The sequence below is a fragment of the Protopterus annectens genome, chromosome 4.part0 (assembly GCF_019279795.1).
Source record: "Protopterus annectens isolate FY-2018-M chromosome 4.part0, PAN1.0, whole genome shotgun sequence".
NCBI classification, from domain to species: domain Eukaryota; kingdom Metazoa; phylum Chordata; order Ceratodontiformes; family Protopteridae; genus Protopterus; species Protopterus annectens.
In genome coordinates this window covers 1,461,523,541-1,461,540,123 of record NC_056733.1, presented here as the reverse complement: position 1 = coordinate 1,461,540,123, position 16,583 = coordinate 1,461,523,541, and the positions used below count along the sequence as shown (strand labels likewise).

General features: G+C 42.3%; 1 protein-coding gene across 6 annotated transcripts in view; it reads right to left on the bottom strand.

Moving 5' to 3' along the window:
- NSD1 (nuclear receptor binding SET domain protein 1) overlaps positions 1-16,583 on the bottom strand; it is a 1,335,896-nt gene that overhangs the window by 1,113,745 nt on the left and 205,568 nt on the right. For all 6 annotated transcript variants that reach the window (XM_044069301.1, XM_044069302.1, XM_044069304.1 and 3 more), the window contains one exon: positions 12,667-12,805. In XM_044069301.1, the coding sequence (XP_043925236.1) occupies positions 12,667-12,805 (139 nt within the window). The remainder of the gene's footprint in view (positions 1-12,666; positions 12,806-16,583) is intronic.

The following is a 16,583-nucleotide window of genomic DNA, read 5'->3' as shown; positions in this document are numbered from 1 at the left end:
CGGAAAGGCTTCGTTCCATGAAGATAAAAACGAAGCTGTCTATGAACATCTAACAAATGGAGTTTGTATTCACCTTTATTTTGGAAGTCAGGAAAGAAAACGGGCAGATTAATGAACTGGTTTTTGTTTGCTTCAGATGCCACTTTAGGTAAGAAGGAAGGATTAGTACGGAGGGAGACCCTTATCCTTACAGAAGGCCAAATACGGAGGCATGGCAGACAGAGCTTGAAGCTCAGAAACCCTCCTAGCAGATGTAATTGTGACTAGGAAAGCGGTCTTCCAGGACAAAAATTTCAAGTCCACCGAAGCTGCAGGTTTGAAAGGAGGAGCCACCAATGCCAGTAAAACAAAAGTAAGGTCCCAAGGAAGCAGTGAATCCTTGACAGGTGGACGTAACAGAAAGGTACCTTTAAGAAAAGCCTTACACAGCCTAGAGGAGGCTAAGGCCATGTTGTCCTCCCCCACATGAAAACTGGAAATGGCTGCCAATTGTACTTTCACTGTGGAGGAACTACCTCCTTGCAGAAAGATGCCAGACAGGAAATCCAATACCGCTGGTACAGGGGCAGTAAAAGTATCTATTTTTCTCTGGGAGGCCCAAATGGAAAAGCGCTTCCATTTACTGCAATAAAGTTTCCTAGTGGAGTCTTTAAGAGAAGCCACCAGAATGGATTTTACCAGGGATGAAAGACCGGGTGTCCTGGCAATTAATGGAACTGGAGCAACAAGGCTGTCAGCATGAGGCTGCCCACATTGGGTGGACATGCCCCCGACAGATGGGAGATTAGATCCGGGCAGGGATCCAGAACCCACGGGGGAGCTAAGAGATGAGACCAAAGGAATGAGAACCAAACCTGACGAGGCCAGAATGGGACAATGAGGATCACTTTGCACCGCAGCTGGCAAGCTTTCTGAAGAAACTTCGGAATGAGTGGTAATGGTGGATAAGCATACAGAAGCCCGGGGGGGAGCAAGCATGGACTAGAGCGTCTCTGGAAACTTCCCCTGGTGAGGGAATCGGAGCAAAGAACTTGCTGCACTTCGCGTTGGAAGGAGATGTGAAGAGATCGCAGCAAGTCTGACCCCGTGCAAGGAAGATCTCCTCCGCTATTGACTGTTTCAGAGACCACTCGTACGGCATCAGAATGGACCAACTCAATCTATCCGCTAAAATGTTGGAGCACCCAGGGATGTGCATTGCCATCAGAAACAGACTGGAGGAAATCGCCCATTCCCACACGCTCATGGCCTCGCGACATAGGGGGTAGGATCTGGTTCCCCCCTGCTTGTTGAAATACCAGACAACAGACATGTTGTCTGACTGAACTGCAACCAATCCAAGAGGGAGGACTGTGTGAAAGGCTTCCAACGCTAAAAGCACTGCCCTCATCTCTAGAACATTTATGCGCAACTTGGTCTCTGACTGAGACCACGTGCCTTGGACTGTCCTTCCCAAACAGTGTCCCCCCCATCAGAGTTGGGAGGCATCCATGGTCACTGTGGCTTGGACTGGAGTTGACGCAAAGGGGCGTCCTTCTGATATCTCCGGTGAACTTAACCACCATAGAAGAGACATCCTGCAGACGTGACTGATCTTGATTGGAAATTCCATGGGCAGGTCTAGCCAAGACAATTGAACAGCCAGAGTCCATTGAAGAACCCGCATGTGAAGATGCGCACAAGTGAGAATCTATATGGCGGCAGGCATGGAGCCCAGAACCCGGAGAACCTTGCTCACCTTTGGAGACTTGGAGTTCACTATCTGAGCTATGTGGCACCTGAGGTGTAGGATCCTGTCTGGAGTTAAGAATACCTTCATCTGCAAAGTATCTAGCCGTGCTCCAATGAAGTCTAAAATCTGTACCGGTTGCAATTGGGATTTGTGAACACTGACTGTAATTCCCAGTAGATCTGCCAACCAAATGAAATAATCTCGGGCCAGACACAAGTGATGCTTGTTAGGGGCAGCGAAGAGCCAGTTGCCCAGGTATGGAAACAGCTGAATACCCTGAAGCCTCAAGGGAGCCGCTACAACTGCCATTACCTTGGTGAACACCCTGGGGGCTGTGGTGAGACCAAAGGGTAGAACTCTGAACTGAAACTGACTGACATCCAGTTGCACTCTTGGATATAAGGTAGAATGGACTGTAGGGTGACCATCTGGAATTTCTGTTTGGCTACCGACAGGTTTAATGCTGACAGGTCTAGGATGGGCCTGAGGTCCCCAGTCTTTTTTGGCACCAAAAAGAACCTTGAGTAGACACCTGATTGGGGGGGGGGACCTGTTCGATGGCTCGTTTGAGAAGCAGCTTTGAAACCTCTAGAGCTGCGGCCTCCCTGTGAGTGGGTGGAACATCCGGGAGGTGTTTTGTAATATTTGGAGGAGCAACAAATGGGATAGAGTAACCTCTGGATATTACCTGTAAAACCAGTGATCTGTCGTAATGGACTCCCATGCCGCTGGGTGTAAGGACAATCGTCCACCAACTGCCTCCAGAGTAGGACAGTCGGGCAACCCCTCAGGGCTGCTGACTGGGTCTGTCAGAAAAAGGTTCCCTAGACCCAAAATTCCTGGGACCCCCTCTAACTCTGGGGGAATAGTTGTCCTGAGAATCCCAGGAAAACTGAGATTTTCGGAACCACATCTTCTGCCCTCTGATTCCTAGAGAAGGACCGCTGAGGGTTAGAGAGGCGGACTCCGACGGCAGACAAAGTCTTCCCGTCCTTTTCGCTCTGGACAAGTGTGTCACGTACTGTCTTCCCAAAAAGGGAAGAACCGTTGTAGGGAGCACTGATAAACTATGCCTTGAAAGGCTCTGCGAACTGACACAACCTGAGCCAGGCATGACGCCTCATGGCTATGCCTGTCCCAGCCATCCTAGCTGCTCCTTCCGTGGTATGGGAAAGGAGTCGCATCAACGTGTTTGAGACCGACTTCAGAGTAGACATTTTCACCGAGAGCAACAGTCTGTCCTGCAGCGATAAAGACTCTGGGGGTGACTCAGTGAATTCTGAAGCAAGGGGTGACTCTGCAAATTCCAAAGCAAGGCTCGCTGAAGCCGAATCACATGCCAAATAATTCAGAGCATGAATTGAAAAGGTTGCTGAGGAATAGACACGCTTCCCAAACCTATCCACCGACCTGGACTCCTTGCCTGGAGGGTGGACCAAGGAACACTCCTGTGCTAGTTCCTTCTTTGTGGCCGCTGCAACCAACATAGCATCAACTGGGACTCCTTTTGACCAAGATTGTCTGTTGGAAGGGGGAGATAAAATCTTGTTGTGGCGTTTGGGGATGGGCTCTACAGTGTCAGGCTCCTTCCATGCCCTCGTGGTAATGAGGTCCACCAAAGGATCCGCTGGTGGGGACAACCAGGAAGTAGATGGGCTCATGCCAAAGGCCTCCAGGAACACTGACATCCCCAGAAGGTTTTGGGGCTGACCAACCTCCCCTCTGGTGGAGGATCTCCATAATTTCTCCGAAGGAGACGTCTTCGGGAGGTGACCTGGGGGAACCTTCTCCTTCATCTAAGTCAGTGTCCGTAGTGAGGAACTTGGGGGGGGGGGGTCCAAGTGCCTTCTTTTGCACTTGCACTTACGGTGACCCTCTTCAGTGGGACTTGCTGAAGGGGATTTGTGAGTTGCAGGGGTTTCCTCAGGGAAACTAACCTGGGGATCCTCTGGCACGGGCTGTCTCTGAGACGGGATGAAGGGAGTCGTCGCCAAATCCAGGGGGCCTGGGTGGTATCCGAGGGGATGGGCTGGGGTCTCAATCTCTGGGAGAGAACCCTCTCCACCACTTCGAAGGCTGAGGGAAAAGCCCTCCCTGGATCTGAAGCGGGGACCAGAGCCGAAGCCAAGGTAGCCTGAGGTCCGAGGGAACGGATCGGATCCGAAAAGATCAGAGCCGAAGAATCCATTCCCCCGGGTCTGACTTCCTGTGGTGGCTTCGAGAGTCACTCGGATCCGAACAAATAGAGAATCCCTTAAAAAATTTGGAAAAGGAGGGCTAAAAAAATTTCAGCTTAATCCACTCACACTTTTTGATAACATCTGTGGCAGACAGAGACTCTCTCTCTCCAAAGGAGAATTAAATATCACATTTTTCACATCATACGGGAGGTTCTGATGACACATCCAGAGAAACCTCCTCAAAATAGTACCAGTGGTCATCACCCTGGTAGTAGCATCAACAAAGCCATACACACACTTTAAACATCGAGTTGTGATTGTTACAATGGAAGAAATTAAACATTTAAAGCAGATTTTCCCCTCAAGAAGAATCTGCAGACAAAACATTTTTCATGCTTTCACAATTAGTCAGAATAAATTTTAACACATAAGCCTGACAATTCAAAATTATGAAAAACAAATTAGCAAAAGCGTACATACCACTCATACTTATCAATTATCTTCCCATCCTTGTCAAAAAGTGTAAAATTGCAATTAAAATATTTAGTAGCAGTGTGATTAAAGCTACATCTGCTAGGTCAGGTTTTGGATGAAAGTATAAAAACGTAAGACTGAGAACTTCATACAGTCTGTCTTTTTAGGGGCAGCTGGCTGACTGTCAGGAAAACTGGAAGCAGTGACAGACATCCTCTAAAGCCAACAGCAATGGAGGAATGGGCAAGGGTTCTGAAATTCCATCTTTAACAGCTCAAAGCATTTTCTAAGTGACCAAAAAAACAGTGTTCTCCACTAAAAACAGTGGCACATTGTGGAAAGACTCAGAGAAAGAAAACCCCACAAATGGAAAATCAGATACTGTGCCCTCCTGAATCGGAAATATTAGGAGAAAACCCTGAATCTGTCTCTTCATCGTCTGGTCCAGATTCAGAATACGGAATCTCTACAGGAAAGGAGTATTCCCACTTCCTTTTACCAGAAATCACCTTATAAGGATCAATAGCCTGAATCAGACTGAGCCAGATCTAGTAAAACTACTACCTGCCTAGAAAAGTTTGAGGAGTAGATACACGTTTAGTTTTCTGTTTCTTTCTGATAGGATAAATGGGGCCAACAATGCTGTTAATGGCAGCAACAGCTTCCTCAGGTATGGGCCCAACACTGTGAATAAACAGGGAAGCCTTCCTGTTCCTTCTCCCAGGACTGAGACGAATGGCTCTCCCTTGTCCACTCTGAGGATCTCAACAGCTGCAGAGGATGCATCTAACCCCTGATCCATACTGGCTGTAAGTGCTACACCAGAGGGACCTGGGGTAAAAGAGGAGTGGTCTGAGGAACCAGCTTTGGCAATAGCAGAGCCACCCACCTGTGGCCAAGGCCAATTACTAGCCTGCTGTGGTAGTAAAGGCTGTTTGCTTAACTTGTTTCTTTTTGTGGCTTGAAGGACTGACCATGGGGTCATTAGTTTGATAAATGGTCAAGCCGAAAAAAAATGGTGCCACCAACCTGGAGAAAAAAGTAGCATAAGCTAGTTAACGTTTAAGTGTTAATATACACTTTTTCCCATACAACACACTAAACAGTAGTTCAATATACATAGCCCCCAAAAGCAAAATAAATACATCTATAAAAACAACTACTTTTAAACAGATGGGAAAAAGTGGATACCTTTTAAAAGTACTGTTAAATTTCATGACAGTCTGTTAAAACACAAACTCCTAGACTAAAAAGAACTTTCCTGAGCAGTAAAGTACATTAGGATCAAAGGTTACCAGGATAACAACCCCAGAGACTTAAAAAAAAATTAATGGCTAGTCTTTAAACAGTGGACATTTTTCCCCAAAGAGAGCTTAACAGCCCAACAAAGGAAAAGCACAAGGACCAGCACAAGCTGATTTGGTCTAGCTGGTCTATCCTCAAAAACTTGCAGGGGAGTGCTCTCTTCACGGACAGGGAAGCTCTGAATGGTTTGGTGCTCAAACCTGTTTTTGTTATAGGTAGCCCAGCTCAAGCTGCCCAACAATGTGTGCGTGTGTGTGTGAAAAGTACTCCGAAGCTTTGGAAGCTGGCTGGCTGTTGCACCCTTGGCAGGACATAACCAATATAGCCAAGGTTACTGTAGCAGTGATCAGTAAAAATCCTTCACTTCTGGTTTGAGAGACTGATGTATTTCCAGTTTTAACTTTAGAATGATGCTGTTGGAACCTTAATTTCTGCAATCGTACTACAGGAACTTCAGGGTTGTTCTAAGATTATGGAACATTTATGTGGTACTGACTACTCCTCTTCCCAGTTGTCTCGCACTGTAATTTACATTTACTTTTAACATAGTTTCAAAAGGTCCTTTCCACTTTGCAAGGAATTTTCATCTGCAGGCAAGAGCTCAAGTATTTTAGCACTTGGTTTGAATTCTTTGACAGCAGGATCTTTGCTTTATGCTTTCTGATGTATGCCTTGTACTCTCTCTCTCCAAGTATTCTCAAACATATTTCTTAACCTGATCTGTAAATCAGAAAAATGCTCCATCACACTTCTAAACGAGGTTCTTTCTTTCTTCTAGGCTTCATTTGCCATATCTAAACAAGCCTCAGAATGTCAATGATACAACAGTGCAAAATGTGTAAATCCAGTTGAGGCATGAGGTACTCCTTTTACAGCAGGAAAACCAAGAAAGGTTAAGGTTTTCCAATCTATTTCTATGTTTTTTTGTGACTTTGTTAAGGCATTCTACAGCCCCATTTGTTTTGGGTGCTGTACACACATCCCCTGCTGTTTCGATTTATCTTCCCCAGCTGTTTCGATTTATGACAAAGTTCAAGAATTGCTCTCTACAGGAATGGTGTACCTTCGTCAGTCAGAATTTCTCATGGGACTGGTACCCAAAAAAAGCAAAAAGTAGTAACTGTTTTTTTGCTATGGTACTTGACTTTGTGGGTATGAGAGTAGGATTTTGCAGACCCACCCCACTTGTGTTTGATGATGCAGAAAACTGGTGTGTTTGGGCAGGAACATGATATTTTCACACAGGCTGTTGCTTCTGACAGACACTTGCACAAAGGCATTTATTCTGCTTAATTCAGCTGGTTCAGAAGCCAATGAAAGACAGCGTTCATTTGTGTATGCACCTGCTGTGTTTGTGTGGGGGGGGGGGGGGGCTGCCATATAATGGCACCGGCTGAAACAAGGGAAGACCCTGAATGCTTAGAATGTAAATTTAGAGAAATTTGTTACCCCCAAACAAATACTACAATGGAAACGCACTTATTTTACACAAGGGATCAAAAGCCTGGTGAAACTTTTGCAGCATAATAATGACACAGTGAGGAAGATTTTCCTTCGAGTGATTTCACTCTGAATAAAGCCATTGAGATTTGTCAGATACAACAGCTTACAGAAAAGCACACATTTACGCTTATCTATGAGAATAGCTGCAGAAGGCACAATGACTATGTTTATGTTGATAATATGAAGCATGTGGTTAAAAGAAACAGGCCCAAGAACATGGCAGCTACTGCAGGTCCTATAACAGTCCCTGGGACTCCCCTGGTGTCTTTCCAGCAAATTCTACAGCATGCTCTGTGAAGCTGACATGCTCAGTGAAGCATAAGGGTGACTCAGCAAAGTCAAAACATGTGCCCCTGTCCAGTTTCATAGTTAACTGTCGTAATTGTGGTGGAAGCCCAAAAATAGAAAAGTGCTTATGCTTTTGGTCAGCGGTGTCATTCTCGCAATAAGTGGAATCATTTCAAAAGGTTTTGTAAATCAAATAAGGCATAATCTTTTCTTAAAAAAGGGCATTCCAAGAGGCATTGATCAATTAGAAAACTGCAACCCTACTTTTTACGTTGATGGTGCGTCTATGCTTGGTGAAACAGTTAATGCAGTAGATTTGTGGACAAAGAATATTTTGTACTGTTTGGATTAATGGAGTCCTGTAGAGCTCAAAGTAGGTATTGGCTCAAATTGCAAGGTTATGTCAACAGAAGCGTTTGCTAGAGTAAAAGCTACAGAACAACTTGATTTGACAAAGCACGCGAAGCTTGTTGCTTATGTTGAAGAGATTCAAACCAAAAGCTCAGTAGTGCTTTTATGTTACTCTGCTGGGAGCAACTACGACTTGCAATTTTTCGTAGTCAAGAGAAATGTGCAGTCATTATTAGGCCTCAGAGACAGTTTGAAAATGAGACTGCTTTCAGTTAATTTCACTTAATAAAGAAGTTTGCCATGTAAACCTGAACAGCAGCTCAAACTTCATCCAAACTATTTTTTTTTTTTTTTTTGAGTATGCTGATATTTTTGCAGACAAACTAGGCTAACTATCAGTTATGTACTCTATGAAGTTAGACCCTGATGTCAGCCCAGTTCTCAGACCAGCATGGAAAGTTCCAGTAGCTATGAAGAGCAGAGTCAAAGCAGAGCTAGACAAAATGCTGCAGCTAGGAGTAATATGTCCAGTAGAAGAACTTACTGAATGGGTGCACTCCATGGTAGTAGCTCATAAGAAAAGCTCAAATGATATCAGAATATGTATTGATACCAGAAGTTACTTATGTTGGTCACTTGTTTACCAGTTCAGGCTTACGATCAGATCCTTCCAAGCAAACAGCAATTCTTAGAGATGCCAGCTCTAATATCAAAGCCCTACAACGTTTTCTTGGCATGGTCAACTATCTAGGCAAGTTCATTCCAGATTTAAGCCAACTTTCAGCACCGCTTAGCGGAGATGATATGCAAAGATGTAATTTGGTCATGGTCAGAACAGCACCAAAGAGTACTTGATGTCCTGAAACAGAAAATTGCTAACCCACCAACTCTTAGCTACTATGATGTTCACAAACCAGTCAGTCACTCTTTCCCATGATGCTTCTAAATTTGGTCTAGGTGCAGTCAATCTTCAAGAAGGTAGACCAGTAGCCTAAGCATCAAGAACTCTTACCCAGACTGAGATGCAATATGCCCAGATTGAGAAAGAGCTTTTGGCAATTGTGTTTGCATGTTCGAAGTTCCACGATTATAATTACGGCCAACCTATCCTTATCAAAACTGACCACAAACCTTTAGTCACTATTTTGAGAAAGCCTATGCATACTGCTCCAGCTAGACTGCAACACATGATGCTCAAATTGCAAAAGTACAACTTCAATCTTGTTTACACAAAAGGCGAACTTCTTTATCTTGCTGATACCTTATCCAGATTGCTCATTGTGCTGCTCTGTTTTTTTTCTGGGCGAGTTGATTTTGAGGTCATGGAAGTGAGAAGTTTTTCTTCCACACATCTTGAGCTCAGAACTCACATCTTCAGATCCAATTTTCCAGAAGCCCAACCACTTTAATCAGTCAATGATGGCCTTCTAAGCAATCTTGTTTACTAGTATAAGTGCAACCTATTTCCCATACAGAGATGATATTTTGTCAGACAATGGTAACATGAAAGGTCCTAAAGTGATTGGTCCAAAGCCCTTGCAACAAGATATTACTACGTTTTTGTATTGTGGCCACTCAGGAACCGATTCTACCAAAAGAAGGCCGACAGTCTAGTATTTTGGCCTTCTATGTATAGAGATATTGAGAAAGTGCTTTCATCTTGTTCTGTATGTACTAGTACAAAGCTGCATCAAAAAAAAAAAAAAAAAAAAACATTCATTCATTCAGTTAAGCCAGGTTCCTGTACTGCCTTGGTCGACAGTAGTTATAGATATCTGAGTGGAATGGTCAACATTATTTGTTGTTAACAGACTCTTATTCAAATTGGTTCAAGATTGACCTACTTTTCAACCTAACTTCCAGTACTGTTATTACTAAGTTGAAGCAACATTTTTTCCGTCCATGGTAGTCCACACAGAGTTACTTCTGACAATGGTGCACAGTTTAAGTCAGCAGTTCAAGAGATTTGCAGAAGACTGGGACTTTGTTCATATAATGAGTAGTCCTGAATACCCTCAGTAAAACAGCTTGGCTGAACATGCAGTTCAAAGTGCAAAACAGCTGTTAGAGAAATCCAGATGTTACAATACAGATGTTTTTCTCAACCTGTTAAATCTCAGAAACATTCCTCATGATAAACATCTTGGTTCACCTGCCCAGAGACTTGTCGAGAGAAACCAGAACCACACTACCAATCAGCAGTAAGTTATTGGTTCCAAGTGCTAACAACAACAAAGCAGTAAAAGCCCAACTGTTGAAAAAGCATTTGTCCCAGAAGTCTTACCATGATAAAACCAGCAAACCACTGTGCTCTTTACAAAAAGGGGAGATGGTGAGAATGCAGACATGAAAAGGCTTTGATCGCATCAGATTTGTGAAAAGTTTGCATCAACAGCCCTGATCATAAATTGTGGAATCACAGGGAGTGGAATTCAGAGGAAATCGGAAGCATTTGTTACCAGTGTTACAGCATATTGCCTGTGAAAGAGAGACTAGTTCTCAGAGTGACTTGTCCAATGTTCCTGTTCTACAGGACATTTAGTCAGAAATCTCCGTTCATGAGAAAATCCCTGAGACCCCTCAAGCAGACTCTCCCCAATGACTCTCCCTGTAGGGTTGCCGCCTTTTCAAATGCCGAAAGTGCGACAATTGTGGTATAAACATCAGAGTTTGCAGGCAAAAATGTACCCACGGCCAGTACAAAGGACAGAACTTCACTTTTTTGCCTAAATAAAAGCTTATTCTTAAATAATTTTAGTTGCTTATTCTATGTCTGATAACATTTAAGTGTTTCAGATGCAGAATAACTGTTTTATGCAACTACTGCATAAAATATAGGAAATAATTTTGCCCTAAAATCTCAGGACATCAGCCATTTTTACAATTTTTTTGCAGGACACAATTGCCCAAAGAGGGACTTGTCCCTCGCAAAGTGGGACAGGTGGTAACCTCCGTTGCTAGTGTCAGTCCTGACTATTATGTCAAGAGAAAAAGTCGTATTTCAAAACCTTGTTCAAGATCCACAGCAACGTGGACATAACTGTTTTTTTTATTACTGCTTGTATAATGCATGCCTATTGAAATGTCATTCACTAATGTAAGATAGCTCAGTAAAGAGGGAGGATATAGATCAGTATGTGTACATCTGTAAGAAGCTTCTCAGTCACCAAGCACATGCCTATATCCATTGAGCACGTGTGAGATGTGATTGTCACTTTAAAGTGAACAGCCATAGTGTGAGCATGCAAGTATGAAGTCAGTCAGACAGTTTAAGTTTAATATTCCTGCCGTCCATCCTGATGTATTTCTATACAATAAACTACTTAAATACCCAAGCTTCAACAGCATCTTTGTGTACATAAGAGCGACATCTACCTCTGGACAATTTTCCATTCTGACTACAAAAATCAGGAGCTACATTTCAGTACACTGCAGTTTCTTTAAGACAACCTCTCTTCTTTGTCCCCTAGTGGTCTTCAAGACTTTGTAACACTTCCTTAGAGAAAACATTTCTACTGTCAAAAGGATTGCTTTGACTACAGCAAATCCCACAAAAGGCACAAGGGTTTAACAGTTTCCCAGTTTATCAGAGAGAGTGTTATAGCACAAATTCTTACCACTTTTATTCATCAGCAGCATGCATTTTGAAGACTTATCAGTATTAAATGGTCAGTGAGCAATTAATACTCAGGCACCCCTAATTTTGGGGATGGGGAAAACTGAATGAGAGTTGGTTTTAAATGTAAACTGCTTTCTGCCCGTTACAATCCACAAGTACAGTATGTTGTAGTCAAGTCTTTAGCAGTCTTGGGAAAATATTTAAAAATCTTAGATTTCAGAAGCACAGATGTGGGGAACAACAGACAGGAAAAACACATGCTGCAATTTAGTTTTTATGGAATCCTTAATGTATGTATTATATATATATATATATATATATATATATATATATATATATATATATATATATATATATATATATACATATACATATACATACACACATATAGATATATATATATATATATATATATATATATATATATACATACATATACACACAAACACATACATATGCGCACACACACTGTTCTATCCCACAGTGGTCCAGAACAAAACAATTTTTCATTCTTTTTCTGAGCAAGAAGGTGTTTAAAATAACTTCACAATACTTTATTTCAGATGCATGATCTGTAACAGTTAGTATTTACAATACTGTGCCCAACACAAGCAGGTACTTCCAACCCCACCAGAAGGCTTTCTGCAACATACAGCATATTAACTTCCCCCTTCTGGCTGCAGTGAGATACTCTAGAATTCTCCTTACAGGGACACCTTTCGACAACCATTGTTGCTGCCTGGAGACTACCACTGACTTTCTTTCTCAATTCAGAAATCTTAGCAGGGGTAGTAACTTGATGTAGCTTCTCAGTCATCTGATTCACATTAACTTCCTGCTTTTCTCTGCTTCCCACATACTCCCTATTAAAGGCAACCCCACCTGTACTATGACAGAGCCCAGGTGTTTTGTATGGTTTAGCAGCTACAATTTCAAACACATGCATGTGCGCACATAAACCTTTTTTCAAATACACCTTCTTTGCTGAGAAAAATATTTTTCAAATACTTATGCTACTGGATATCATTCAAGCTAAATGAAAGTAGGTAAAAGCTGTACTATTATCAACTTTTTTTTTTTTTTTATTACTACCTTACATATGAAAACCCACAGTGTCAAACTAAAGCTATACATTTCTGAATAGGAAAAATCAAAAATAGAAAGAAACACCATTAAATAGGACCCTTGTATTAATTTCTTTATGGAGTACTCACCTTGTAATCTGAAATGAATACTTAACAGTGGATCTCTGCAGATTCTACAAGGCCACCACGGGTGTCTGTTCAACTTCGCCCACACTATGTCTCCTACTTCATATGCTACTGGAAACGGCCTCCTTTTTCTAGTTTTGCACTGCAAGGACAATGAAGAAAAAAATGCGTAAAATGCTAAATTGAAAACATCTGTAATAATGCCATATAAAATAGAAATCTCTTCAAAGGAAGCACTAAATATTTAGCATTGTGACACTGACAGTTGCAAGAAAAACAAATACCTGTGTGAAAGAAAGGGAAAATAGGACACAATGCACAGCAGGCCTAAGTTTGCTAGGGAATAAAATACCAAAAACCTACACACAACCCCTTTACAAAAATCTGCATACAACTGAATAGAATGTGCCATAAACATGCCAAAGTATTTCAGCTCTTCTTAAGAACCACCTCTTCTATCGTTCTCCTGACTGGAAATCTACAAAAAACATCTACCAAGACTTCTCCCATAGGTCTTCACTGTAAACAAGTTCTGTACAGATGGATATCCCTAGCAATTCAGCTGTAGTAAGTGGCTAGAATCAGAAAAATCCTGACCCTGCCATTGGAAATGTTCCCTCATTGAGTGTAGAGTTTCCCCAAATGAAAATTCTTCTGGGGGGGGGGAGGCAGAAGGAATGGAGTCTTCTGCATCGGAATCCTCATAAGGTGAGTATGGTCCTTCCTGATGGTATGACAAATCTGATCCATCCGAGGAATAGTCAGAGGAGAGAGGTTCAGGGGGGTCAGTCCTAGGCCTTTTTTCAGGAGGAGGTTGTGAGGCCCTGTCTGGGTGGGGTTGGGATCCCCTGATAAGAGAAATAAGGTCCTCAGCAAGGCTGAGAATCTGAGTACTTGAGGAAGGTCTGTGAGAGGGAGCTTTTGTAGGTAAGGCCTTGGAAAGCTTAGCTGCTTTAGCCCTGGAGAAGGCCTTAATAGACATAGAAGCAGGGGGTCTAGCTGCCCCACGTGCAGGAGTAGAGATGTCCAACGGAATGGTGTCGGACAATTCTTGTGCGCCTGCTTCTTCGGTAGGAATTTCTGTAGCCGACTCAGCCGGGGCCTCTATGGCCTCGGTTGTCGGAGACATGCTTTCGGCAGAAGGAAGAACCGAGGACTCTGTTTCAACCGAAACCGAGACACTCGCGGTAGGCCTAACCGTGGTTTCAGCCGAAACCGCGGGCCGCGATTGTCGGTCCTTTTCCTTGCGTTTTTTGGCTAAATGTGTAGTCAGAGTCTCCGATGGCATTTTATATGCAAAAGCGGGACCAAAAATCTCTTCTGCAAACTCCGACCGACATCTAAGTGTTCGTCGGTTGAAGGAAGCACAGGCTAAACAAGCTGATACGTCGTGGTCTGGGCCTAAGCAAGGAAGGCAGTAAGAGTGGAAATCCTTATGAGGTATTTGTTTCCCACAAGTTAAACAATTATTTACTTTGTCTGACATCGGCTGAGGCAAGAAAGAGTCCCCAACGGGGTACTTAGCTTTTTTAGAAGTCTTCGGTAGCTGAAATCTCTGGATCTGACCGACCGGCACTTGCGAACAGCTGCTGCTTCGGGCACTGCGCGGCAAGAAAGACTGGGGAAAATGGCGTCGGCTGATGCCTTTATACCCCAGGAGCTATGACGTCGGGTGAAGTGTGACATCAGCCGAGGCCAGACCCAGACTTTGGAATCCGGCCGACCGAAGGGCTGCCTGAGGCAGGACAACCCACATGTTATGACTGCAGATGCATCCTTGAAGGACATCCCATGATGATAAAAAGGTGCTACAGTAGAATTTAAAACAGCCTTATCAATGAGGAATTCATGCACAAAAAAGTCTGAAACCAGAAGCAAAGTTCCAAAGACATGGCACTGATCATTTATGGGGAAGAATAACTTTATTTGCGTTTTTAGATACAAACACCACCATACTATAGATCAAGTCAAGGGCAAGCCTCACTGATTATGAACTTCCCAACTCAGTGGCTAAACCAACAGGATCTCTAGTATACAAGCTGCAAACTATCAAAATAACCAGTTCTGTACTAATGTTAATATTAATCAGTGTGTTGGGGAAGGCCATTTCAAACAATTTTTTTTGTTTTCCCCGAAATTTCCTAGCTGACTTTTTTTCATCCAAAAATTAAGGTTATATTCCCGCCACATTGACAACTAGCTCTGTCTTTGTAGTTTCAACTCTTGTCACTCATACACCTGTAGAGTGAAGATTGCCAGGTACTTAGCTTGGCCCACAAAACTTCCCTCAGACTACTGAAAGCCTCTCATTATTACACACCCAGTGGGATAAAAAAAAAAACTTCTCCAGATCTCAAAACTCCAATAATCAAAACAATTAAGAAAACAAATTATAGCACAGCCATTCCAAGAGGACAACCATTGACTGGACCTGTGAGAGGGGTGGCTGGTTCAGTGACAGTCTATGTTAAATAAAAATGCCAACACAAGTCTATGTTAAATAAGTTATTGGTGTATGTGACACTTGGGAGTTTCAACGTCATCACCTGTAGGGCATAGTCTCAAGCTAAACCTATTCATGATAATGGTAGCTCCAAACTTTTTAACTAAGCAAAGTCATCCACTCAGGATTTAAAAAAAAAAAGGAAAACTTGCAAAGTAGTCATTGCACTAGTATACGTACTACAAGCTTGAGGGAGAGATCTGCCATAGCTTTAATAGAAGAAAGTGACACTGAGGAAGCTGCGAAGAAAGGGTTATGTTAGGTACCTAAAGAAAATGACAAATAGTTGGGAATTCCTCAATACTGCTTTGGTTCCAAGTAAAATTTAAGCTGCCTAGGAACGTCCATATCATGCAGCAGATATTCACCCCTACCAGAGTGAAAAAGGAAAATCTACAAAACTGATTTAAATTGCAATTTGCAGCAATTTCACATAAAGGAAGAATTGCTTCAAAAGTTCACAATTCCCTTGTGTAAGATGACATAAGGTGGAGTACACAAGACTCAGAACTTTGAAAGTTTTTGCAAAAGTAACAGCCAACAGTCTTCCAAGAACAGAATTTTAAGTCAGCAGAAGTTGTTTCCTCAAATAAGGACAAGGTCAGCTTTTCTAAAACAAACTATAGATCCCAATGAGGGTGGAGATTTAACCAGAGGATGTTTTAAACTGGTTCACCAAATCAAACTTTTGCCAACTTAAGCGAGGCCAAAGATGAGGAGTTTACAACTTGACGTAAAAATGGCTGCTAAAGGACATTAATAATTGGAGGGGGAGGGGACCCTGCCAAGACTTGACAGAAAATAGTAGGGGGATGGCTGCAACATTGCATCAGAAATATAAAAAAAGAAGCATACGACAGATGAATTGGATCAGATATCAAGACTGTTAAAAAAAATAAACAAACAAATAAATAAAAAGTAGCCTGTGGCCAGTCTTGTGCGCAACATGACTTAAGAGTTGCTAGAGAGATCTAGGGAAGAGGACATTCAAGGTCAAGGATCATGAGTAATGAGGAAGGGCTTTTAGTAGACTGGGAATGTTTTTTGGGCTAGATTGACCAACTACCTGCTGGGTCTTAGTCCTACTGGTGACCTATTTTAAACTCCTAAATTCAGATCCATACTTTAGTAGCAATTATCTTTACTGATATCATACTTATGTTACCACAGGAATTAGCAAATATCCTCCCATTAAATTTACATTATACAAAATAAAATGTGAAAAAATTGCCAATATATACCCACAGACTTATCTGGCATATTCCACTAAAATTTATGATATATAAAATTTTAAAAATTGCCTATATATATATATATATATATACCCACATATTCCACCTACCCACAGACGTATCTGGCATATTCCAACTGGGTGCCATACATGCTTTCTTTTTTATTTATTTTTTTTAAGAGGAAA